At 32.1% G+C, this 27470-nt stretch overlaps 1 protein-coding gene across 1 annotated transcript in view; it reads right to left on the bottom strand.

The window, feature by feature from the left end:
- Positions 1 to 1235: 1235 nt before the first annotated feature.
- The window catches only part of LOC130901518 (uncharacterized), a 136176-nt gene continuing 109941 nt past the window's right edge, over positions 1236 to 27470 (bottom strand). The window contains exons 47-56 of the mRNA XM_057812967.1: positions 25780 to 25985; positions 24594 to 24750; positions 22532 to 22925; positions 21463 to 21663; positions 19226 to 19347; positions 18189 to 18310; positions 15500 to 15611; positions 7517 to 7648; positions 2365 to 2564; positions 1236 to 1422 (exon numbers count right to left, since the gene is read on the bottom strand). Of these exons, the coding sequence (XP_057668950.1) occupies positions 1369 to 1422; positions 2365 to 2564; positions 7517 to 7648; positions 15500 to 15611; positions 18189 to 18310; positions 19226 to 19347; positions 21463 to 21663; positions 22532 to 22925; positions 24594 to 24750; positions 25780 to 25985 (1700 nt within the window). The 3' untranslated portion in view covers positions 1236 to 1368. The remainder of the gene's footprint in view (positions 1423 to 2364; positions 2565 to 7516; positions 7649 to 15499; positions 15612 to 18188; positions 18311 to 19225; positions 19348 to 21462; positions 21664 to 22531; positions 22926 to 24593; positions 24751 to 25779; positions 25986 to 27470) is intronic.

Here is a 27470-nt window from a genome sequence, read left to right as displayed (position 1 = left end):
TATATATATATTAATTGTAAAGAAGTCTTTGACAGTTATATTATGATATTATGAGTAGTTTTTTATTGGGAACGCGGCAAGGAAACACCAAAGTACACTAAGTTCAATATATTGATATCTCAATAGATAACTGTTATTTGTTTTTGAGTCAATAAATTTCTAATGAATATCTAGTGTGATTTACCTTAAAACTAGGAAAGACCCTCTGTTCTACAAGCTTGTTGGAATGTAAAGGATTGTTCCATTCAGTCTCTAGAGAGTTAACTTTCAACCTTCTGCTGAGGTTTGTTCGCACTTCTCACCGTGAATACTAATATTGAAATTTTTAAATTGTTATCAGATAATATACATACGTAAGTAACTCTGAAAGTTTCGTGTTTTTACACCGTTTGAGGGGCTTAAGGTGTGATGAGTGAATATATTTTTAATGTTTCTATACATTCGCAGGAAATATCAGGAAATATCATTGTTTTAGATATTGATGAAATTTTGTGTTTAATAGAGCAGCTATTATAGGAGTAGGATTCATGTCTTATTTTAAAATGTCTACAATATCACATTAGAACGACATAATTGAGAAAACAATTGAACGCATAAAAAGAAGTCTTTGGTGAGTATGAAAAGTTGAAAAGTGAGTTTGAAATAATTTTTGAGATGGGATGCAACAGACATTTGGATCCAGTGAACGAAAAATATTTTTATGTAGCCTATGACTTCTACGAAGATTTCCATGTTTTTGAATAATACTGAAAAAATGTATAGAAATTATATAATGACCAGTGATAAACGGTTAGCTATCCAAACCATTATTTTGTTATAAAAAATATACGATACGTATGTTGGGAGCATAGTCGAGAAAGGACTGTCAGCTACGGTAGTATTTCTTTCCAGCATCAGAAACCAGGATTTCAGCGATGCTTAAGAAAATTTGTACATAAAAAGAAAGAGATGTAGGATTTGACAAAAAAACGGAGTTTCCAGTCGCATCTTTTTACTTTTAAGATGGCTTTCACCTGCTTCTACTCTAATATCTTGTGCCGTACGATCTCATTTACCATCATACTTTATTTTCCCATGTCTGGATCCGAAAATTTTGAGAAAATATTTCGTAGATTATCTGAAGAGAACAAACGTAAATGCATCGTTATGAATTAACGGAGAGCTGACAAGGCCATACTTGATTGGGAAAGAAAACTTGTATGTCTAAAATTCGCAGGAATTGCAATAAAAAACAATTTTCTTCAAAATAATTTTATACATATTTTTACTATATTATTTATGTACTATTACACTATTATCCTATTCAATATTTTTACTAATACAGTACTATGCTAGTGTACTATTATACCCTAGCAATACATAGAATATTTAGAAGCTAAACCCGTCGAAAAAATTCAGTTCATCTTCATCCAGCCCCAAAGTCTGAAACAATATAAAAACTTATGAGTAAAGTGCCTTTACAAAACTGTATATGAGTAGTTATGTGTTCGGTAATCAGGATAAGTTGTAGGTTAATCAACTAAATTTTTCTACATTTCAATTATTTTCTTATGTAAGTAGCACGATGTTCGACAGTATGCTAATTGAATTAGAAATGTTGATTATGTTTTAAAACCTTCTGTGAATATATTCAATAAATAATTACAATTGATGATAATTTTCTTCAGAATGTCTCTTTATAGCGAACGGTTTCCTTGACATGTACAATGGTTTAAAAATCTCCATATCTTCCAAAGCGTAAATTTTATCGAGTTAAACAGTAGCTTTTTGCTAAAATATAGATTATAAAATTCAGTTTCGCTATCTTTAGATTGTAAAGGTTGTCAGAGTGAAAGTTACGGATTGTTAACCATTGGGCATGAACCGCCCCTTGCCTGGTAGTAGTGTAGAATCATTTTTCCGTCCAACACACTAAATGGACATACGTAATCATCAATTAAAAATTCATAATATTCGATGCTTATTTTAGAAAATATACTTGAATATAAATTCTGGTTTCGCAACTTTAAAGGACTATAACTCAGAAACGAGGGGTCGACTGAAAAAATTTTTACATGTCAAAGCATTATTTGACGTCATCTACTCACTACAAAATTTTTTGCAAGTCCCGAAACACTCTGTAGTGAAGAGAAATTATGATATGATAATATTCTGGATGTTAAACGTTCTTAGGGGAGAAAAACCCTCTATATTTCTTGCTATGACCAATACCCAATACTGATTAGCATAATTTAACTGAACAGATTATTTCACTTGGTGCTTTTTGATTTGATCTTCGGAATTATATGCACAGGAAAATCTCTTTTTGTAACGGTTTCCCAATCTCTAATAAATTATCAAAAATTATTATTGTTAAATTCTCACCTCAAAATTGAACCTGGTTGAGTTGGCCATAGTACATAATGTACACTCCATGTACGAAACCCCGGAATTTGGAGCAGTACACTCACAATCCACACACTGAGTAGGTGTCGCTACCCTGGCAAATGTTTTAGCGAAAACTGTTGCTAGCTTTCTGGCATTCTTCTTTTCACCTTCTAGCAGTTTCGCGCTGTAAATCGTACCTGTAAATATTAATATTCTTTATAATATATATATAATAATATGATATATAGAAAAATAAATTCATCCTCATCAAATCAGGATATTTTGAAGTGAACTCGTTTCAAATAGTTGAATGGTGGAGAGATATAAAATTATTGACACAGTTAGAAGTGATATTATAATTAGTGTATGTTTCACCAGACTAAACTGTCACATTTAGTGACAGTTTCCGTTTCCCTACTTACTAATATTATGTTGCTTTCACGTGAAACAAACTTCAGCTAATTAGAACTCACAGCAAGCTCCTGCTCTTGTCAAGTGCTATTTGTAACTAACTGGGGTCAGTATAATGACCTATATACGAGTAATGTCCACTTCAAATAAACAATTTCTAATAAACTTTTTCGGTTTACTCATAAGATTACGGCATATGTGCCTCTGTGTAGTATAATTCCACAAGAATTACTATGAATTTTGTAAATAGTAGCATATTTGAATTTTTCTTGTTAAATTTGAAAAAATTTACTTTTAGAACAAATATTACATTCAACTCGGGATTTTGAAAAAACGATTTTCCTTATTTTCGTCTCAAGTGTCTCCTTGAGATTTGTTTCTATATCATACTGCTGATATGTGGTAGAGTATTCTCTGCAGTTGGTGAGGATGTGCTTAACAGACATAGGAACTTGACAACTTTGGCAGACAGGACGATTTTCTGACGACATCAAATAGCCGTGCGTAAGTTTCGTGTGGTTGATGCGAAGTCTTCTTATTGTCACAGCTTCTCTTCTTTTCAAAAAGGTGAGAAGTACATGGGTGGATTTTATGTAATTCTGTAGTAATCTTGCTTCATATATCGCGCCAAGATTCTTGAATGAGATTTTTAAAGCTAGTCTTCAGAATAATTGGCAAGCTAAACTGGGATTTCAGGAGGATTCTTGACGGTTTCTTTGGTATGATAATCTGCAGCGATTCCAGTATGCGATAGAAGCCAGATGAGAAAGACTGTTATATCAAGAGTAATGATAGTGGTAGATGTCGTGAATGTTTTGAACTATTGGATGGTCGGTGAATATGGTTGTGATACATATGGCGATATGTTTATGGGGAGGAGAAATAAATTTGAAAGCTTGAAGGACATTGTATACACCAGTGTAAACACTACACTTCGCAGGTAACCGAAAAGAATTTATGAGTTTGTGATCTGTAGTGACTGCGCTACCGACACCGGATTCAGCTTTGGAGGCATCCGTATAGAGAATTAGGTCCAAGGATTTTTTATGCAGAATTTCTAAGAATGCTTTCTTTACTAGGGGATGCGTGTTTATTGTGAATGGTAAGTGAGGTATCTACTATGGGAATATTAGTGAAGGGGTAGTAGAAGGCAAAGAAAGTGGAAAGGTCAAAAAGAGGTTAATATTTTGGAGTAGAGGTGCGAACAGTTGAGGGATTGAATTTACAATTTTTCGTGAGTTAGAAGGTACGGACGTGGTGATCAGTAGCAAATGGACAGGATTGGAAGATACTACAGTGGCGGCTCACTAGCTTCAACATTGACACTAGCGGCGGGGCTTGAGCAAAAGGCATCAAGGCAAAGGCGAAGAGCGGTGTTTTGTACAAAGTTCAATAAGTTAGTTTTAGACTTGGAAGCAGACATATAGATAAAACAACCATAGTCAAGCTTTGAGCTTATGAGAGCTCTGTAAACTCTTAGCAGTATAGTTTCGTTGGAGCCACATTGAAGGTGGCTGAGTGTTTTAATTATGTTCAGCTTCTTTAGGCAAATGCCTTTTACATAATGAATACGGTGATTCCAGTTGAGTCGAGAATCAAAAGATATACCAAGGATTTTGTACTGATTCGCAATAGGTAGAGGGGAGTTATCAAAGAAAATTTGAGGTGGGTGAATAGATGTTCTTCGAGAGAATTTTATCAGCATGGATTTGTTTCGGGAAAATGATAATCCTAGGTAGAGGGATCTCTCTTGTAGTAGATTTATTGCGTTTTGGAGCAGTTGGCATGTAGGGGGAACGTATGTACAATGACAGTAAATGATTAGGTCATCAGCGTATTGGACATTCTTTACGGAGAGAGAGGTAAGCTCAGGTCAGTTTGCATTTTTATTTGCCAGAAGCTTTTGGCTTTTCAGAGTTTCGTTATTATAGAGATTGGATATAATAATAGGAAAGTGGTTGCTATCATGTAGGTCATCGGAAACATTGCCAAGAAAGAGAAAGTGCAGTTTTAGGGTCACAGGCGCTGAGGTCAATAGCAGAAAAGGAACCTGAGGAGGTGTTAATGTGAGTAAAGAGTATTTAACAGACAGATATTAGTTGAGTTTATGACTTTTTAGATTGTGTTGCCTCTAGTGCGAGTTTGGGTGGCGCCCCACATAGTGTGATGTGCATTAAAGTCTCCAACAAGAATGTTTGGTGGGAAAAGCTGAAGAATTAAGTCTGTTAACTCTTTTTCATCAAGGTGGTGATCCGGTTACTACTTCAAGGTTTGTTGATAATGGGAGGTGAGATGAGTCTATGTTGCTGGATACAAATATTGAAGTAGCGCCACTGGCTCTTATGCAGTTAGTACAGATGTAACGATATCCTTCAAAGTTTCTCAAATTGCCTTTATGTTCAATTTTGAAGTTGGTTTCTTGGAGACAAAGAAAGTCGGGTTTGTGGGAGGAGATGATTTTCTGAATTCCTTGTGGTCGAGGATAAAATCCATCGCAGTTCTACTGTATCAGGAAGAATTTACTTGTTTAGAAAGAAGAGAAAGAGTACTTATTGAGATAATGTCAATGGTATTCTCATCTTCAGTAATAGACAGTTCGGGAAGGGTTTTTGCTCCGGGTGAAGTTTGAAGTTGAATTCTAGCGATTAGAGGTGTAATATGGTTTTTTAAAGATCTTTCTTTTATTAAAATTAAGAACAAATCCCTCAGAAGAATGGTTGTGTTAAAATTAAATTTGTTGGCTTCGGGGAGGGGGTCATTGATGCAATACGTATTTTCAAGAAACGCAATAGATTGGGTGCCATTAAGGGAAAATGATTAAAGAGAATTGTCGAATTGTTCATGTATAACGGAGCGTCATTCAGGGCTTATGAAGTGACCATCGTTTTTAGTCAGATTAGATTTTTTGGTTTTCTTTTTCGCAGGATTTCTGAAGCAGGACTTCTGAAGGCATTGGATCTGGATGAATATCAGTAGGAGTTGTCTGTGCTGGATCGAGGCTGCTGTCTGAACTGGGACGTTTTTTCGCTAGTTTTTGATAAGGAAATTAGAGAGGGAAAACGAAAAAGGGTATCCTCCGAGGATACTGCGGGAATAACTGAAGTATTAGTAGTAGTAGTATGGTCAGCACAAGAGGGAGGGGTGAGATTGACCGAATTATTAGATTTGGGAGAAGGATCTTAAGGGGTGGAAGTGTTGGGGTATGAATCGATAGTGTGCTCAGCCTGTTTGCAGAGAACGTATTCAAGTTTGTCGGTAGAAATGTTTGGAAGTTTGAAGAGAAAAATCATTGTTGGTTGGTAATACGTAAGTTACTCTGCGGAAGCTGAGGACATGTGCGTATTCATTATCAGGTGAGCCACATTTGACATAAATATGATATAGGAGAGGTCTAAGTCTTGCAGTGCTTTCTCGATGACGGAATGGGGAATGGATGGACAAACTTGGAAATGAGTATTCTTTTGGTTGGAGATATAAGCCGACGTATAGGGATTATATTGGAATTAACTAGGATGCTCTCGTTGGTTTTAAGAAGTTCGTCGACTTGAGTCGTCAATGATAAATAATTGCATATGCGACCGTGTGATATTCTGGATGAGAAATGACATTTTTAGGAGAGACGATGCTACCTATTGCTTTATTGTAGTCAAATAGTACAGTGTTGGGATAGAACGCATAATGATGGCCTGATCTCCTGAGGGCACAGAAGGCGGCGGAGATTTTACTGAGGTAGCTGCTGCATATGATAAAGGTGAAGAGTGAATATTTGTATTTTTCAGGTTAGGTTGATTTTTGGAGGTAGAAGAGGCAGTGGTTATCAAGTTTTGTGGTAGTGAGGGAAGGTTAGACACATTGCTGTGATCTTGGTTGCCAACATCACAGACAATAGTTGAGAAAAAAAATGAAAAACCGAATTAATATATAAGTAAATCTCAGCTCGAGAAAAAAACAAACAGTCTGTGTCTCATTAATTGCCCTATTGATTTCCGGATAAGTAGATAATTTTCATGTATATTTACCAAATTTTGTAGTAAAAACGCTCCTTCAACAAGTTACACGTTTTAATTATGAAAAAAACGAAGAATTTATTATTGGCAGAAATTAACTTCGATCTGAACCTAGCGAGGTATACAGAATGAATGATAATTTAAATTAATTATTTACTTTTCTACCATTTATTGCAGAACAGAGTTGTAATGAAATATCTTAAAAAAATTTTCAATCGTCTGCTGAACACCGAAATCGAAAGCATTCAGTTATTTAACGCTCCAAAAAAGATTTTTAAACAAAATATCTATTTTTCATGGCCATAAGATTGAAAAAAATCCCTTATTTGAATTCTGAAAATTCGTCAAACCGTTCCAAATTCTATAGGTCTCACGCACAGTCACCTAATGACTCCATACGGCGGGTATATTTTCACCTTTACTGCAACAACGCTTCATCTATTAATCACATGCTCATTGAATGCCATTAGTACTCATCTGAAATAGAGTTTGGCCTTTCTACGACCCTGACAAAAGTCTTCAACTCTCTGGATCGAATTAGAAATATTTAAAAAAATCAAATCAAAATTCAGTTATTTTTTTGTTAGCCTAATACAAATAAATTTAATGAATAACGTAATTATTGGTTCGTGTCTATCACCTTGATACGCAAAGACATATTAGTTTAAAAAAAATGCTTTCATTTCCAACACCGCATAAGTTGAACACTTTTAATTGTGAATTTCACTTACCATTGGTTTCTAAGGAGAGCGACAGACAAAGACCTAAAATAGATTTAGGAAGGTTTATAGACTTTCTAAGTGGTTGATCACCTACAAGACTTTTTATGTCTTTTTTTGTGTATGCAAATCTTCTATCGATTCCTGAAAAACAAATAGATATATGGGTTTGATTAGTGAGTTTTATTCAGGCTTTTCACTGTGTTGAAATTTAAATTGAAAAAAATTAGTTATATTTGAAAATATTTTAAAAAAAATATTATCAACTAGGAGAGTATTAATTTTTAGAAGCAAACATTCATTTTATCATTAGATACGTAGATCTCGAAGATACTGAAAATCAGATTGCAAAAACTGTTCGAGAGCATAAGTCCTTAAATTGATTAATCTTCAAAAATTTTTTTGATGAAAATACCATTGTATTTCCAATATAATTTTGACTCCAATTGACGAATCATAGTTACATGTTGCTTGCATACGTCTGAAATATGTTTTCTGCTAACAAAAATGTTTTACATGGTATATATTTTGGATGTATCTCACTCACAGCAACACAACAAAATGATGTTATTCAACTTGGTAACATGATAGTAAAGAAAAAAGTACAATAGAACCATGCTCTATATATTTTTTGAATGCATTGAAGCTTAAGTATCATGTGTTGGATATTCGCTTCCAAACGAGATCGAGGTATTCATTGAAAATTCAGAAAATTTTATTGTAAACAGAAATGTTTCTTCCAACAATAAATGTATTATATCATACTAAACTTCATATTTATGACATTTTCTTTATCTTGAAACATTTCAGATTCAGATATTTGTCAAAAAACGCACAATAGATAAGCAAAATGTCAATAAAACTAATAGTATTCTTATTAGCTATTATTTATATTGTTTATACGTAGGTATTAATTAGTTCTGTTTCGAACTTTGAAATATATTATATTTATAAAGTTGATATTTTCATCTGTTAGTGCTAATTAAACAATATCCATACACAATAAATGTTATATATTACTTTTAATAATTACATCTCACAATGGAAATTCACGTATAAATGACAGTTAAATTACGGTCCTGCTTCTAATGTAAAAAGTATACATTTAAATCGTGGGAGTGATAAAATAAAATTGTGAATAAACTAATAATCTATAATTACCAGAAAGTTCAGAAATATCTTGTGTAAGTGCAAGTTATCATATATTACTGGTGAGTAATTCCGAAAGATAATCCAAATATTGATAAATATCAACAAAAAAGGCGATAAACGTTTGAAAACCAATAAAAATAGAAATCCAATTTGTTAAAAATATAGATCCGGACTGAATCCAAATAGAATAACAAAATTGAACCACAATAACGTAGCTAGACGAGTTTTGCCAGCCCGGGTAAGTGTTGGAGCTGAATATGGAAGAAACAGAAGAGACAGAAATGCATATATTATAGATTAATTAAAATAAGAGAATCAAAGGCTTAATCAAATAATAGCCGAACAAGAAGAAATACTGGAAAATGTAGAAAGAGAAATGAGGCGAAATAATATAATAATTCAAGGAATCGAAGATAGAGAAAATGAAAGTCATCAAGTCGACCTGAATGCTACAGAATCGAAGCATTTAAAATAAACAGAAAAAGACCGATTATAGTTAAAACCAAAAAATGGAACAAAAAATTAGAAATTTTGAACAAAGCGAAAAACCGAAAGTTGCCATACGGATTGAAGACACTAGAAAAAGCTGTTACCTGAGGTGAAATTAGCCAGAGAACAAGGCCATAACGCAAAGCTCAAATATAAAAAATTAATTGTAAATAACAGAATATATGGAGGAAAAGTTAGGAGAAAATGACGACAAGAAACGTGCTGCCAGCGATCTTTACCCAGAAAATGGAAGGGAGAATAAATAAGAAGGAGTAAAAAAAATAGTAATTAAAGAAACAAGTATATATATATATATATATATATATATATATATATATATATATATATATATATATATATTTGAAGCCGACAACGCAATGGAATGGATAAAGGCTAAAGGGGAAAGCAAGAAAAAAATGGAATGTAGTGAGAAAGGTATCATGGAATATCAGGACAATGCTGGCAATAGGAGAAATTGCGAAAGAAATGTTGGAATACAAAGTAAACATATTGGCACAAGAAATACGATGGAAGGGAAGAGGACAAATAAATAAGGAGAAATATACTCTATTTTATGGCGGGGAAGATAAACAAGGGAGGAACGGTACAGGTTTTATGATCAGTAAAAGAATGAAAAGAAATGTGCTAGCGTATGAAGTTATAAGTGAGAGAATATCAAAGCTAAGAATAAAAAATAGTATAGCAAACATAACAATAATTGATATTTACGCACTAACAGAAGAAGCAAAAGACGAAGACAAAGATGGTTAAGGTATGTGAGGACGTCACAGACATGATTCATTATTAATTATTGGAGGTATGAATACAAAAATAGGAAAAGAAAACTACTTAAGTGTGGCAGGGAAACACATCCTACACGAAATAACTAATAATAACGGACGGCGAATATGTAGTCCAGCCGAGGAATTCAACATGTATATTAGTAGCACTAACTTTAAACATAAGACATAACAGGTAGAGGAACAGGTGTTAGACTGATCATCACTTAGTAATTACCAAAATTAAATGAAGAATGATAAATATAGTGAACACGGCGATAAAAAACAGAAGATGGAATGTGCAGCAACTGAAAACGAGGGAGGGAGAATACAGAAAAGAAATAGAAAAGCAACTACAAATGAATAACGAGAAAGATACTATTGATGAGCAATGGGAAGAGATTAGGAAAAGTTTTATAAATGCAACGCAGAAAGTCATTGGTACAAAAGATATAGACAAAGAACAACTAAGGATATATGAGAGGAGAATAATTAGGAAAAGTAGAAAATGAGTATATAATGAGGTTACAGCAAATAGAATACAATGGTACGGACACTTCAAAAGAATGGAAAAACGACAGGGTAGAAGGAAAATAACAGTATGGACACCGAGCGAGAAAATATTGCCTGTTAGACCAAAAAATAGATGGGAAGATCAGATTGTGCAAGATGTGGAAAATCTGGGAGTATGTGTCTGGAACAAACAGATACAGGACAAAGAAAAATGGAGAACAATAGTCGAAGCCAAAATATGTGATAAGCTGCAATTAAATAGAGTAAAATGGGCTCACCTACAAAAATACAGAATCAAAAGAGCTCAACTTGAGCGGCTACAATTCTCAATAGAATGTATAGCTTTGTATATATATATATATATATATATATATATATATATATATATATATATATATATATATATATATATATATATATATATATATATAATATAATAATATAATATATCTTTTCATATTATTATTTTATTTGGACTTACACCCAAACGCACCTAAAGGAAACTGCGGCTACATTGAGGAAAAATTCTGGGTATACTGAGCAATTCTTTGATAACAAACACAGCTTTATATTTATCAGCAAATCAATCCTATAATGCATAATTTCCAAATTATTTAGAAATTCCTCGTAACCAAGAGGAAGCTTCTTTTGGTAGTTAATTTAGTTTTCAATTGTATGAGAAGTGAATAGGGTTAAGAATTTTGGTTATATTTTTACGTTTATGTCGGTTTATTTCTGCCTCAACATTTATAGCATGTGTACCTCATTCTTTCTTGATTCATTTCGCACGAGATTGAGACCGCAAAATAGGCGATCAAAGACGGACGTGGACTTGACTTTTGGAGAAGTTCTACTGCGTCATTGATACTATTTCCCTACAGCATTCATCAAGTTTTCACCGGGAATTGAACTCCTGCTGCAATTAATGTGAGCAGCGCTGCATCCTTCAGCTTGTAGAAAACGAATCATATTTCGCAACTCCCAATAGACGGGAAAATCAATCATAGCAACCAACTAGTTATTTGTGCGTAGCTGCACAGAGGATTGGAAACAAGCATTGGTTGCAATTGTAGCTAGGAACGAGCATAATCGTATACGCACTGATCTACTTCCTGTTACTGCGCCTTTTTTTTAAATAAACGGGACTTGAAAAAACATCTTTCGTATTTGTCTATTACAACAACTCTATGTGATTAGATTACGAGTATATCTATGAAAATTCTTCTTCATTATTTTAATTCAAAAGATTTTTCTGTGAATAACCTAAATGCCCCGTTATATAAACAAATCATTTGTCTTTTTTGGGTTACTTCAGCCACTACATCTTCAACTAATTTATGACATTACTGCTTCATTCTTCAATTAGTTACATAGCACACTTTCAATGATGCATAATACACTCATTTACATAATCCAACAAAATGTTCGCATTCTGCCTTTAACGTGACTTTAACTATATCATGATGCATAAAACGTTGAGAGGGTTGATATCCTCTTAGTCAAACTATGACCCGTTTTCACAAATCTAATATATCCGAACCCCAGTCTCCCAAAGTTGGTATATTTAATATCGGATTAAGAGAATAAGGAGCGCAGATATAACAATGTTTAATTGGAATCTATAATGTGGGAGTATCTGACTGTAACTGAAATGCAGTGGGTGAACATCCGTAAGTCGTAAGGGTAGCTTACTGAGTTCAACTTTGATGGCTTATTTGATTTTAAGAAAAATTTAAGGAAAGTGAGTGATTTTTTTGAAACAATCCGAAAGCCTCTGATACATAGGAGAAAAAATCTAAATTCTATAATTAAAATACCTGAGAAATGTTTATGAACTATTACCGTTGATATTATGATATCTTTTTTAAACGAAAATTCGTATATAGAATAATAGCTGCTAAATATTTCTGCCAACTTCGTAATACTTTTCAATTATCACCAATGTTTCAGCTTTTCAAATCAACTACACAATATCGCTGCCCGGTGTAATAAAAATATTTATACTTCTATATTTGAAAACATTAAATCTTTATATGGATTCAATAGAATACACTCAAAGATCTCTATATAATATCTTTTTTTCTACAAACATAAAACAAATTAAATTTTTGTATGTTCATAAAATGTGATGAGAATAATTATAAACAGATATCCATTACATGAATTATGCCTTTTTTACCAGGAAAAGGCGGAGGCAACTGAAGAATATGGAGATATCTTGAGGAAACGACTCAGTATAGAGTACATTACTAAGTTGATTATCGAACGTTAAAACGACAGAGAAGAAATTACACAACGAATGTCATTTCCTTCTTTAGATTTGTGAACAATTAAACAATCTTTTTATAATTATTTCACTACAACAATCATTATTATAGTCCTGACATCTTTCGACGTGTAGTGACAATTTGAAGTTCAATCAATTAATGTTGTCAAATGGCAATTACTTATCATTATTTGCCGCCGTCTTCTGTCTTGTATTTATCTATCTGCATAATCAATACTTGTAAGCAGCAACTCTGTACAAATGCAAAGGGGATAGGCCCCATCTATGTTAAGCTTTAGTCTCGCTCCGCTCTAGATGTTGTCACCTGGCATATCCCAAAAACTCAATGATGTATTTGTACACAAACGTTAAGATTTTCTGCGATACCTCCATTTCTCCTAGGATGGACAAATTCCTTCTTTGAGCCGTTCACGGTGTTTTAAAATTTCTACGCTAACATCACAATTTGAAAAATCTATCTACAGAGTATCTGCTCGTTGCAACACCCAGGTCTCCAAATTATAATTGAAGATGAGCACACTGATAATTATACTACTTTTATTTTTGTTGCTTTCGATCTCTCCATATTTTTGTAATTGCGTTATAACCGTTATAGTTTAGTATAAGCTTAACTCCTATTCCTTGCACAAAGGTAGATAAATAATCTCACTTTATAGGTGCAATAGTAGCAGGAATCAAGATAATTTGTTTCTACGTTATCACTATCTGCTATTCTTTCATGGCTTGTATCATTCATACAATCAGTAACATCGACGAATATTAAGCTGGTGAATTTGATTGAGGGCCACCCATTTAAAAGAAATCGCATCACAACTCCCTCAGGTAACAAAAACGATTCCGTTCTGAACTTCTTTTTAACTGAAAGTTTTTCGCTGTGATGACTCGATGACATCATTTGTTTCATAATAGTTTAATTTTAAAACAAAAAATATTAGCTCAAGATGAGAAATATTAGAAATTAAAAATCAAGGAAATTATATTCGTGAAACACAATAGATCATCAGTTAATGAACAAGATGAAAACTTAAATGAAATTTATTATAATTTAATTAACTAATTATTTGGCCATAGTTTATATATTGTTAAATTTCTAAAGTAGATATAATGAATATTGCTAGTTATTTACTTACTGACATTAACAAAAAAACATAAATTCTTATGCATATTTAAATAATTTTAGTTATAGTTAGGGTGGGACAAAATATATGTTTCGGATTATGGTTCAACATAATCGAATTCAATTGTAAAATATTAATTACTATTGTACTAATAATAAGTAATTATCTCACTATGCCGAACAAAGTATCTTTCATTGATTGATATAAAACAGTTTCTACTAGTTGTTTTATCATATTTGATTTTACAAGATATCTACAATCAATACATCAATTATGGTCAAAGTAAAATTTAACAATTTATATAAAAGTATAACAATATTAGATTTATTAATTGAGGATTATGGTGAATAGAAAAATTATCAAATCCCCAAGATTCCAAAATCAATATTTTGTAAAAAGCAAGCAAAAGAGGATAAACCCCATTACACTCGAGTAGTTCGAGTGGTTCCTATCGTATGGAGATGCCTCTGGGTATTGATCTTCAACATCTGTGGGTTAGAGTATTCGGCTTGCACTTTTCCAAAGCGAAGCTATATATCGGGTTTGCAGTTTTGTCGAATAGATCGTTGATGTACAGGAGAAAGAGAATAGGTGACGAGATGCATCCCGTCGTTGACCTTGATGGATCGGTCTTTGAAAAAGCCAGTCGATGAGTGAGGGCGATAAACCGTACGAACTTAATTCATTTAGTAGATTGGCATGCTAAACTCAGCCAAAACCCTTCGATATGTTCAGTGCGATTGCTCTGGATTCTCCATATTTCTCTATAGCTTCAGTCTATACGTTGGTGACATAGGCCAGAAGACCCCATGTTGATCAATGTTTACGAAAACCGTATTGATGGTCGTTGAAAATGATGGTAGACTCGATATATCTCAACAGTTAATGATTAATGACTTTCTCCATGACCTTGGAAATGGTTAAAGCTGAAGCAATCGGACGGTAGTTATTGCGAACTGTCTTTTTTCGACTTTTTTTATAGAGAACATATTTCGCATAGCGTGCTTAGAATTCCTACAATATGATTGGTGGTATTGCATCCACTAGTGGCTTTATTGATTTCCAAGTTTTAAAAAATTTTGCCCGATCTCGATATCTAAATTCTATTTCTGGCATTGATGAACCAAATCTAGGCAGCCTTAGTGGTAGTTTTCCCAGAGAATCAAGAGTTGCATTTGAAGTAAACCTGCGACCCAATTAGTAGGCCTTCTCTTCTGTGGTCACTGTGATTAACCCATTTGGGTAAATGAGGAGTCTGTTTTTCACTCTCTCATTTCGTTCCCTACAAGTATGTATGATCTGCTTGCAGATACTTTCGATTTCTGTTTTTGTTGCAGCATTGTGATCTATGAGTATTCTTTAGATTGTGAGGAAACAAATTAATATTGTTATATTCTTATACATATGTTTCCATTGTAATTTGACCATAATTTTGAAAGCTTGGAATATATATTAAGAGGAGTACACTTCGGTATTTGATTTGCCACATTTCCACTATTGATCTAATTAGCAAATACTGCATTCTAATTTATATATAAGGAATAAAATCTCCTTATTTGAATAAAAAAAATAATATTTTGAGCAATACTAAACTCATATCACAGTCTGTAAGTAATTGAATAATAATAAAAAAGAAAAAAACTAGTAAAGTACGCACCGAACGGGATTTTGGCATCTCTTCCTTTCTGCATTGTGAACTGATTGTTCATTAAAATGTGCAAGGAAATGGCACTTTCCGATAGTAGTTGATGAATCGTCGAATAGTCATGCTGAAAACAATTTCAATTAAATTTTCGTGTTAACATAGCTGGAAGGAAATTAGAATGTTTGATTCTAAAATGAGTTGTAATAGTATATTACAATATACACTTATCATTTACGATTAAACGTGGCATTTATTTTAAAATATGAGATATTTAAGTAGTAGCTGACAAATATACGAATACAACGAAAAAATACAGAAAATGAATTTTTATAGTAGCGTCTTTTTAATCTGTTAGTGTATATTTGGAGTATCTGTCGTGAAAGATATTCAACTAACAAGTTACGGTGACAAGTGTCCATCATTTCTAACAATTAAAAATTGATTGTTAAATTTTTCTCTATGCAAAAGCAACTTCGAGTAGAATTTTGTGAGCGGTTTCAGAGCTTTGCCGTGAGGGATTGTAATCCGATCAATTATAACGAGTGATGAAATTATGGTCTTTCACTATGATAATATATAAATGCGAAGACTTCAGGAAGACTGAAACGACAAGGAGAACACCCAAGTAATCCTTTTCAAGGAAATCACTGCTAATCAATCCTAAATACATGGGAATCATCCTGGACCAAGGACGACTTCGACTACCCAGTGAACAAGACAAGGGAGTAGAAGAATGACAGGTAGAAGTAGATTCCAAAAGTAGAAGATCCATTCCATCATTCAGCTGATGGAACTGACGGTCTACACTAGCGAAGACTATGCTAGGCATCCAAGGCAGAAAAAAAGGTAAACCCCGTTAAGCAGTGATGATAAGAGAGTGAACAAAACGAAAATGAGTAGGGGCAACTTGAACAAGTGCATGCAATCTTTACTCTCTTTTGCAGGTGCGATAAGTCGGCTAAGGCTTTTTCCTCACAGAAGGCTTGGATAAACACACGATCAATAAGAATATCACTATAGAAGAGAAAAGAAGAGTGGTGTGCATGAAACTACATTGAACAAAAAAAAGAAAACCTATTGAAGTAAGAATGAAAAAAAAAATAACATAGAAGGTGAAAACTCGTTTCTGAATGCATTCTGCTAGAAAGATTTAGACAACTTATGAAAAATCCAATATAATCAAAAATATTGTTAGTTAGTTAGTTAGTTCTTATTTCAGATATGGTCAAAATCACGTTTCAAAAAAATATTTTTTTATCCAGAATAGGAAAAGTTCATAAAATAAATAATCTTATGTGTCTGAGTCACGAATAGAAACTTCCAAAAACACATTTTTTCTCACTGCTTTTGACAAGTTAATGAGATAATTATTATTCCAATCACTGAAAGAACAAACTGATAAGAATTACAGTTTATGTCAAATCCTATTCATAAAAAATGATGAGTAGTTTTCAATCACCGGTAGGTAATGATATTAATATTTAAATATATGTCTTATATACACCCATGTCAAAAAATATGTATCAATTATCTCAATTTATTGCATCGCTTTGAAAATGATCCAGTCCGGGAATAATATACTACATCGAATGAATAATGCTTACATTCCAACATCATCAATTATTGAAACTATGAAAAACTATGACATGGATTAAGCTAAAAGAATAAAAACATTTGTGAAACGGAAAAGTCTCGATGTCCAATATTTTCATAATATCCATTAATAAATATGACTCCCTGCAAAAATATGTTGATAAATAATCCAGCACGTATCCAACACGTTCAGGTATGATTACTATTCGATGAATTAGATACTAAAAACAAAACACTTCATAGAGTAATAAAATTGACATCTTCTAATCACAGACAATAATATGAAGACCTCATCCACATAATCACACACAATTTTGACTCAATTCCAATTCAAAATTTGTATGTGGTTGTTAATTGACAGATTCCAGATTTGTTTTGAAAAGTGTTTTAAATTCCGAATAACAAATTCTCTCGGACACAACATTACTATTATTAGATTACATTACATTGCTATTAATTCTGCTATTGTCGATTTTTAGTAGAAAAATTAATTATATGTGATAGTGAGTGCGGATAAAAATTAAGCATTTTAAATGGTAACCATATATATTGGTTAGATGTCAAAAAACATTGTACTGTACAAAATACAAACATTAAAATTATCAAAATCGAATAAATTCGACAACCATTATTGCAACAAACTGGGATTTTAAAGGAAATAATCATTCCCCTGTTCCAATTTGTAACGACTGGTTTCATTTAGGAATTTTTGAGCAAAAACAATTAAATTTTAAGTCCCATCATCATACACTAGACCCCTTTCATATCTCGCAAAGACAAATTAAAGGTTAAATAAATGGGGCTGTACCCTAAACTTATAACAATCTGTATAATCAATTCTTTACTTTAATCATCCGCCATACACGTGCCAGAGTTCGAAGGGGTTCTTTACAAAGTTTTTAGCTCTTTTCCAGCTATATATCCCTAGCTATATAACACCGACCGACGGGTTGATATTAATGTGCCTCGAGGACGACACAAGGATGTTTTAAATCTCATTTGGTGTGAGATGTAAGGACATATGATATTTATACCTATTTAAATATTTAATTTGCGTTGCATATGTGTTATAATTCCGGAATTTATAATTTTAATTAGAAAAACTTACTTGCATGTTATTTCTATGACATTCAGAGCAGGGCACTAAAATGAAATTTCTTGAAACTCCCGGTCGGAATATTAAATTATATGCAAACATGATGCCGTTGAACATATCATTGGTACCATTTCCTAAAAAATGATTGGACATATTTATAAACATGAAATGTAATATTTAGGTATTTGGTCAATTTTAATAGCCATAATAAAAAATAATTGAACCAACTTAAAACAATTTTGATAAATTTTTAATGACAAAATATACTTTGATTGTGCATATACAATCGCTGATGATAAAGATGGATACCTTGGTTACCAGTATCGAGTGAATTTAGTTACTTTAGATATGAAAAAAAACAAGATAGAAAACACGTAAATCACCAAATGTAAGAAATCATCTTATAAAAATGAATCTAATATCAGTATTGTCAAAAATACGTTCCGTATACTTCTATTTCAAAACAAATTTCTCAATTTGAAAGTCTAATTGAAGTTTTACTTTTTCACTCAGTAACCAAATAAATTTCGCCACTATAGTGGTGGACAAAGTTTCGTCATAGAATTCAGTCTCCGTAACTTAGAAACGCGATCCCCCAGATCCTTGTTCTCATCAAAGCCTGTTGTTCATTCTTGGAAACAAGTGAATGATGGGGACAGTAGGGCGCATAAGCGAAAACCTCCTAGTTCAAATTAAGGTGACCTACCTTATGCGACAATTTCAAACCTTGAAACTTGTGGAAAAGTAGGAGATTATTGATTATGAAACGGATGAATGGAAAGAGTTCATAGTTAGCGGGTCGCATGTTTTGTTTCTTTCAACAGTCGCTTTAAAATAATTTTCACAATTATTAAGGACAGTTCATTATATGTTGGGAGAGGGCAAGTTTAAATCTCATCACGAGCACCTATTAATCTGTAGAAGGCACTGCTTTAAAGTATCCTTAAGTTCACTGCACTTTCTGTGAATTCATAATTTATAGGTACCACATAAGGTAGATAAAGCCGAAAACAGAAGTATTAACTATACCTTTACATTAAGTTACTTACCAACAGGAATTTGATCAAAATACTTCAATATCGATTTCGCATCGGTAAAAGTTTTTCCATCAATAACTATGCTTCTAGGTTCATCGTATACTCCATTACCTCCAAAAGTAACGACTGCATAGCTGAAAATAATTATAGTTTATTACATGAGAATAAAATGATTGCCCAAATAGTAAAACCTTCAGTCTAAATCATGCGTGAAAAGTTTAATACAAATATAAATACTACTGTACGAGGACCAAGCTGAAAATTTTTGGATACGCCACAACATCCCCTTCTAAATTAATTTCGTAATTGTGTTTCGAAAGTCTAATATTTTAGTACAATCTTCGCTAACTAATGTATAACAATATGTGAACAAAAGTTCTCCGCCGAAATTGAAACCAGGTCCAAAAACAAGTTTGCTCGGGTTAACTGTCATGATTACTGCTCACACTTTTGCGTAAGCTATCAGATTTTTACACCAAACGAGTAGTTAAATTGCATTTTTGGTTTACGATCATTAAACAAATCTATGTGTTGATCGATAATTTAATAGCGACAATGGAACATTCTCACTCTATGCTGCTTACTGGTTTAATTTTGGCTATATATACGACTTATATACAAATTCTTACCTATTGCTACGAGTATTAGCTATAATTTTGTTATTCATTTTGTTTTATTGTGTATATTGAAATTTTATTTTATTTGTATCAGTATTTAGTTATTTTTATGTTTGTATTTTAGTTTCTACAAGCTTTTGTGTATAAATTGTAACAATTTTTTAACAATAAATAATTTCTCTCTCTCCCTATGAGAAAACTCAATAATTTATAAAACAATTTCTTCTAATTCGTTCTATAGAATAAACGAGTGTATGTAGTTTAAGGGGAAGTAGATTGGTTTTTTGGTATTTTATAGACATTTGAAAGATTGTCAATGTGTGCTCCAATATTAGTTTGTAAAGTTATCAGAATAAGAATAGATTTTATCCTATTTCCTAATCAACAAAGATTCGTTGTATACTCCAGTCTTCTAGTGAGTGTGTCCTCAATTTCAGAAGATCTAGTTCCATGAAAAACACGGACATAAAGACGTTTCTCTGGAGCCAACGCCCACAACATGGACCAATACAAATCACAATAATGCGTAAGAGAAGCTATCGCCATAGGACATCTGATAAGCCTTAAAAATATCTAAGTATGGAAACTGATATTTTCAAAATAAAGATAATAGACTCTTAGCTCTATTTACATGAAAAAAAGAATTATATGCTCTATTACCCGAGAATTTAACTCACATCACAATAGCATAAAGTGAAATATCTATTCTAATTTGATTAGATATTGCTCCATGTCGTCAATATCACAAATTAACTAAATTAACTAATTTATCCATGATAAATATTAAAACAGAAATTCACATAGAAGATTCTATTAAATATTGTAAAAGTGCCGAATTAGATAAAACGTTGTACGTGAACATGTAATTTGCAAAACTCGCTGGTGCTCTTTTTGGCAAATATTATGCTAGTTAAACAATATCGCTCTTTTTATAACTAGTTATGTAAATAACTATTGTCTAACCAGTCATTTTCCACGTTTGTGTTGTTTTAATTAATCTATTTTTCATCACAAATAATAATGTGTCTACTACTACTACTATCATCATTCGGCAGAGCAAGAAGCTGTTTATGCACCTTCACTCGACATTTCATTTGAATCTCGGTTAATTCGTATAGCACTATTCGACAACTATTATAGATTCTACCTAATGATTTTATATAGCGATGTATGGTATCTTTAGAAGGTTCAAGGGAGTCCAATAATCGGTTAGTGCTGGTTATAGGTTGGTTTCCTACTGCTTCCATTGTAACCTTAATATCCCACGCAGGTGGATGATACTCATTAATTGTGACTTTCCCTCCAATCTCACATTTTTCTCGCTGCCAAGTCTTAACACTGAATGTATTTCATATTTATAGCAATTTATACTATTCAGTATAAAAAAGTATGGCATAGGAATTTTCACGTATGAAAACCGACATCACTTATGAGACAACCTTGTATTATGAAAAAGTGACAATATTTACATAGTCTACAGTTAAAAAATGTTAATGAGTTATTTTGCAGTAATGGTACACTCTATTAACCCGTAATCGACTCATAAAAAAGTTTTACTCATTTTTTTCTTGGGAACAGAAATTACAATAAGTTACATTATGTATGTATAATTTATTTTGTCCAGGAACTTACCTATTATTCATAATTTTATATTCTTGCAATTCTTTTTCTACTAGATCTATAAGTAGCTCAAAGTTTTTGGATTTTTTGAGGTCTTTATTACATTTTTTTGCTTCCACTATAAAAACGATATCTGCAGTCTGTGGAACATCGCTTCCTTGTAATCGAATAAAGTGACCTTCTCGTATCTCAATACCATTTAGTAAATTACACCTTAAACAAAAAAAACTGATTGGTAAGATCCAAAAAAACTCTAATTCTCAGTTGACACTAACAGTTATTACATTATCTGGTATCTTCTCACCTTCCAACATGAGTTTTTAATACAAACGCGATTGAAAATTGATAGGATATTATTTATGTCCATCCATTAAAACTTGATTGATGGATGAAATGTGACTATTTTTAAATACGGAGATTTTTATGGTATTAAAGGATAATACGAGAAATTAAATATAATAAAACAAATAAAGTAGATGTAAACAGGTGGGATCAAAGAATTATATAATAGAAAACAAGAATGAGAGTTGTTCTTTGGCATACCTCAGAAATATAGAAATATAGTTTTCTAAAAGTGAAATTTTGACTTATTTATGAAACACTATTGAAATGTTTACGTTTGTCCTCCTAGATTATTGACTTTTTGGGACTTATGATTTGTGTGAAACGTATTACTTCGAATACCAGTAGTTTGATAACAACGTATTAATCAAAAAGTCCCCAAACAATTGTACTACAAATGGAAGTTCCTCTACAATTGTTACATACGGAAGTATGAATATTCCTTCATTTTTTTATGGATAAAGGATCAATTGACGTTAGTATATAATTTTGCAAAACACTTAATTTGAATTGATTTCAATGATTTTGCATGTGCGTGTTATCATCTAATCATTTTTATACTGTAATTTCACTCAATAAATTATCCATAAAATATGTTTTATCGAGATTTTTATATTTTTATCCGGAATTTACATTAAGTATGACAATTATTTAGTAGTACAACTATACGTATGTAAAGTGCAGCTGTTGAACCAAGAGAATTACACCGTAAAGAGAAGGTATAGTAATCGATACTTACTTTATACACGTGTCTGGTATCCTCAACGGCGTATTTGCATAAGAACATAGGTTAATGTAAGATACGGCTGACATGCATGCTTCTTGTTCTGTTGTACTATTCAGACACATATAGAGAAAACTCTCCTTTGGTACTCTGGGAAAACATGTGCTAAGTTGTGAAACTTTACTTTTGAAAAATTCTTCACAAAGAGCCAATATTTCCTTAGAGGCAGTTTTTTCTTTCTCTACTCTTTCAAGAATGTCATTCTTACAAGTTTTATCCAATGACCAACTATTTCCAAATATCTTTAAGGCAGAATCGGCGGCTCGAGTTTGGTTTGAGGTTAAAAAGTCATCCGTAGGCTCATTGTTATAAGTTCCCCAAAGACCGGCTGTTTTACCAAAATACCAACCTGATTTTAAGAAAATTTATGAGTGGTTTATTCAAACTTCAAACGATTTATTTTGTAATGAAACTGAAAATTTTTAGTCTCAAATATTATACTGACTGAAATGACTTTTGTTTTTAATGATAGAAATTGATCATTTAAAATTTTAAAAAATATATTGAAATATATAATCACTTTGATGAAAATTCACCGCATGAAAAGTACCAACATATTTTAAGGTTTAAGAACATTTTGTGATAAAAGTGAATCTGGAGTCAAATACACAACAGCAAATTCAAAAATATTTTTACTATTAGTTTACAAGAAAATGATATTGTGGTAGAATACTCAATTAAAATTGTTTATAGGAAGAATGTGAATTATAGTAAAAACAATACTATTTTACTAAACAGGTTATAACATATGAAAAAGTTCCCAGATGAAACCTAACTGAAATTTTTTAGAAATATTCTTCATTTGACATTACCGACACCATTAGATGTCAATGTTTCTTTATTGATAAATTAGTTTTACGAGTTGAAGTTGGTGCGTTTATTATTTTTTAACAGCATTCAAAAAACAGTAACAAAAAACTAAAATTATTCTTATAAAAAGCAAATCATTCAACAGTCTTTGACAAACGATTTCAACTGGATTGACTTCGTAAAATAATGGCGAGTTAGTCACTTGGAAACCAAAATATTTTCTCCACTGATGAGTGTACAGAGTGTAGACAACATATTTGACATCTTTGTGGTAGACGTGGCGCTTCATATAAAACAACACGTGGTAATCACTGTGTACCTAATTCTGCACAATAGTGACGCCATCATAATACGTTCCAATCCACTTTTATAACTCATAAATAACTTGTCGCTTCTGGAATCGTTCAAACACACTGTTTAGTGCCACCAATACAACGACACTCACAATTTTTGTATAACCAATATATTGTCCTCAGAGACTGATCATAAATTGGAACTGGAAGACCAGCGGAAAAACTACTTTGGCGGAAAATTCCACAATTATACCGCACATAATAAACGAAATTGAGTGCACTGCACAGATCTCTGAAATAAATATTTATCGCTTTAAAGCGACATACCAATCTTTGGAGTCTCTGTGTTGCCCACAGCAACTATGCAGACGCGGAATTTTAAGACGGAACTTACAAATCGTTGTAGTATCTAATAGAACAGGAATTACTTCTTGTATTAGTTAGCTGAGTTGGTTTAGGTTTATTATGTTTCAGGATGTATTGAAATGAATTCTGGATACTTATATTTTTTTACAAATCCAAGTTGAATATGAAAAAAGTTAGTAAGACGATAATTAGCAAAGAGTAATGGGATATTCCGAATATTTCAAAAAAATAATTTCGAACTGTCAGTTGCTTAAAGTGTTAATATATTTTTTCACAATTCTCACTCTCTTCTATCCATAGTTATTAACGTTCCTATTTTATCTTGTGTTTCTTCTAATGGATATATATATATATATATATATATATATATATATATATATATATATATATAGAGAGAGAGAGAGAGAGAGAGAGAGAGAGAGACAGAGAGAGATTGTTACTAAAAATTTACAGATTTAGAGGAAGCTCATCATTATTATGGTTGAAAGCACTTCCTTAACTGAGTTTCTTTATCAAATATGATAAATAATATTTCCAAAATTCCCTACCAGACATTTCAAATATGCAAGTATGGAACTTCATATTGCACTCCAAAATAAATCCTAACTGACTTTCTGCTTTGAATATTCCTGCATCTTTGTAAAGATATGTTTCTCCAATTTGTAAGGGCAGACGCTCTATACTTGATTCTCCAACAAGAACTTTCTGTAAAAATATAACATGTGAGCATTTAACAATTTGAATTGTAAAATATCGCGACAAATATTATAAATAAACTAATATTGCTTGAATGGCCTATGTTAATAGAGTTAGGAGCTAGGTATAATTATGATTCACTCAATCACGCGTCACACATACATATGTATCTAATTTCCAATATTAAAAGTTTCAATATGGATTTTGATTTTTGCAATAACTTTTTATAGTTTATTCAGTTCATATTTGGTAATTTGGCGATTTTTTGTTTTGATTATTACCAATTTGGACTGTTATTTTTTTATTGCCAGTAGGGGGCTATATTTACACTTGGTTATGTGTTGTGAATCAAAGCAATTTTCTCTCGGCTAATTTTAAATGAAATATTGAAAAATTCTACAGAAGAAGTTATTTTCATTTGATTCCTGTTACTTTAACAGTCATTGATATATTTGCTTATAACAAATGTGTAATAATAAAAAATTGAAAAGCTAAAAAAGAAAAGTGGAAGTTCTTTCATTTTAGCACAATTTCCGGTCTATTCTTTCCAAGATCTTTCAATATTAACCAAGTCTTGTCTATGATTTTTAGTCATTTATCATATTTACGGCTTGAATTCGAGATAGAAATTCTGGAATAAAATTTATTTTTGTGAACTAATGTCCTAATTTGAATCTATATTGAAAAATCAGGTTAAGAATCAGGAGCACTTAGTGACTAATCAAGCTCACTCTTACGGCAAAAGTCTACATGGGAATATTTACTTCTATTTTCTTAAATTTTCTATTTCACATATTTATATACTAAAATTTTCCATTAAATAAGAATTGAACTCCACAAATTCACGTTTTGTAAGCAAATAACACATTAATTAAATAAGCAGTAAATAAAAGGGTCATTCATAAATGGCAAAATTGGGTGAATATCCTCAAACTCATGATAATATTTCAGTGATATACTCATTGATTGGTGAAAATTATTTTAGTTTTTCACCCAAAATTTATAATTGTGTAGTATAATGTAACATCGTTTACTTACGTCTGTGAAAATGTTGATTCGAACAACGGTCTTTCCAACAAGCATTATCAATTCGTTATTTCTTGTAATATCATCGTAAGAGATTAGTATTGTGAAATTTTTATCAACAAAGTCTGTAGCTAGTAAGTAGGTACAATTTCCGCGGAAGTCATAGAATTTTTTATCAAATGTTACATAATGGTTATTTCCAACCAACATGGCGTGTCCTATAAAAAATGTTATTTTCATTCCATAAATTACGGAAAAAAGTCGTTAAAATTAGTATTATCTTAGAAATAGGCTCATGATTTAGTGTAAAAATTGAAACATAAACTAAAGAGATACGGAACAATGCCGGATTAAAAATTGGAGATAAGATACTGGAACCGCAATATACTCTAAAACTTAGCATTAATTATACCTCCCTATGTATAGGGAGAACGTAAGACCAATCGACCATTTTATAGATATTGATATTTCTAATCTCTAATCAACAGAAATAATTTGACGCTTGTCCCTGCAATAACCAGAAAGTAATTGATTCCTACTCCGAGTGACGACAAACAACGTTTTTGAATTTGAAACAATAGAGTTAGAAACAGTAATTATATTTTAATATATCAAACGGACTTCGAGCACCATTCAAATATTATTTCATACTATCGGCACTACGGATAATAATACCTGATTGGTGGTTCGAAATTCAAAGTGAGAATGGCGCCAGAGAGCGTTGAAGATTATTTTATTTCACGAACGATGTAACAGTGCTGGTCGGTGTTCTGATAGGAGCTTCCGAGTGAGAGGATTTTAGACGGTTCTAATAAGATGCATACACCTCTTTTCTCACAATTGTGAGCCATTAGAGATGTCCATATCGACAGAAAGATCGATCGGCGTGATATTCTTCGGAGATGTAATTCAATATTCTTCACGGAATTAGCCAGAGAAGGTTTTTTACCTTCAAAAAATCGCTCTCATTATATTATTTTAACATTTCGATATTCGTGTGGTAGGTGTAAAGTTGTCAATGTCAAATTATATGCTTCTAAATGTTGTTGATTTTAAGTCACTTCTGTTATAAAATTATTTTTTTTTTCAATAATTATTGACAGATTGATAAAAAATTGACGTTTCGACTCAACTTCAGTCTTTATCATGATATTTTATATATAATACCTATTAGAATAGTAAATTCCATTCTAATTAAATGTATTATTCTGATAAAACTTCAATACTTCATACTCAACCTCTTGAGATAGTGGCTAACACTCTGAGCATTCATTTGAGTATGCTTGATTCTATCAAGCTCATTTTTATTTCTAAGCCTAGTCTCATTATAAGTCTATACACTTTTCCAAGAATATTTGCGGTCGCTTCTTTTCAATTTCTTCAGCTACTTTATCAAACGATTATGCTTAACTCTTTTGTTATTGTTTCACATTTGCGAAGAAGGTCGGTAAACACGGTCTCATGACCACCCCAAAATGTCCTTTGCTTTTTTCATTCGAATGCTATTTTGGTCTAAGGTGAGCAATCGCGGCACCTAACGCGAGGATAGCTTACGCATGCATTCTTCAGATATATGTATAGCAAAATTATAATTCTGATATGATGATAGCCTCTTCTATCTCTCTAACCTCACTCCAACGGTTGTCCCCTACTATTTTAGATAATCCTTGTATATTCATACTTATATGTAAACTACCGTTGAA

Source organism: Diorhabda carinulata, chromosome 1 (genome assembly GCF_026250575.1).
Source record: "Diorhabda carinulata isolate Delta chromosome 1, icDioCari1.1, whole genome shotgun sequence".
Taxonomy (NCBI): domain Eukaryota; kingdom Metazoa; phylum Arthropoda; class Insecta; order Coleoptera; family Chrysomelidae; genus Diorhabda; species Diorhabda carinulata.
This window is presented reverse-complemented; position numbering and strand designations above follow the sequence as displayed.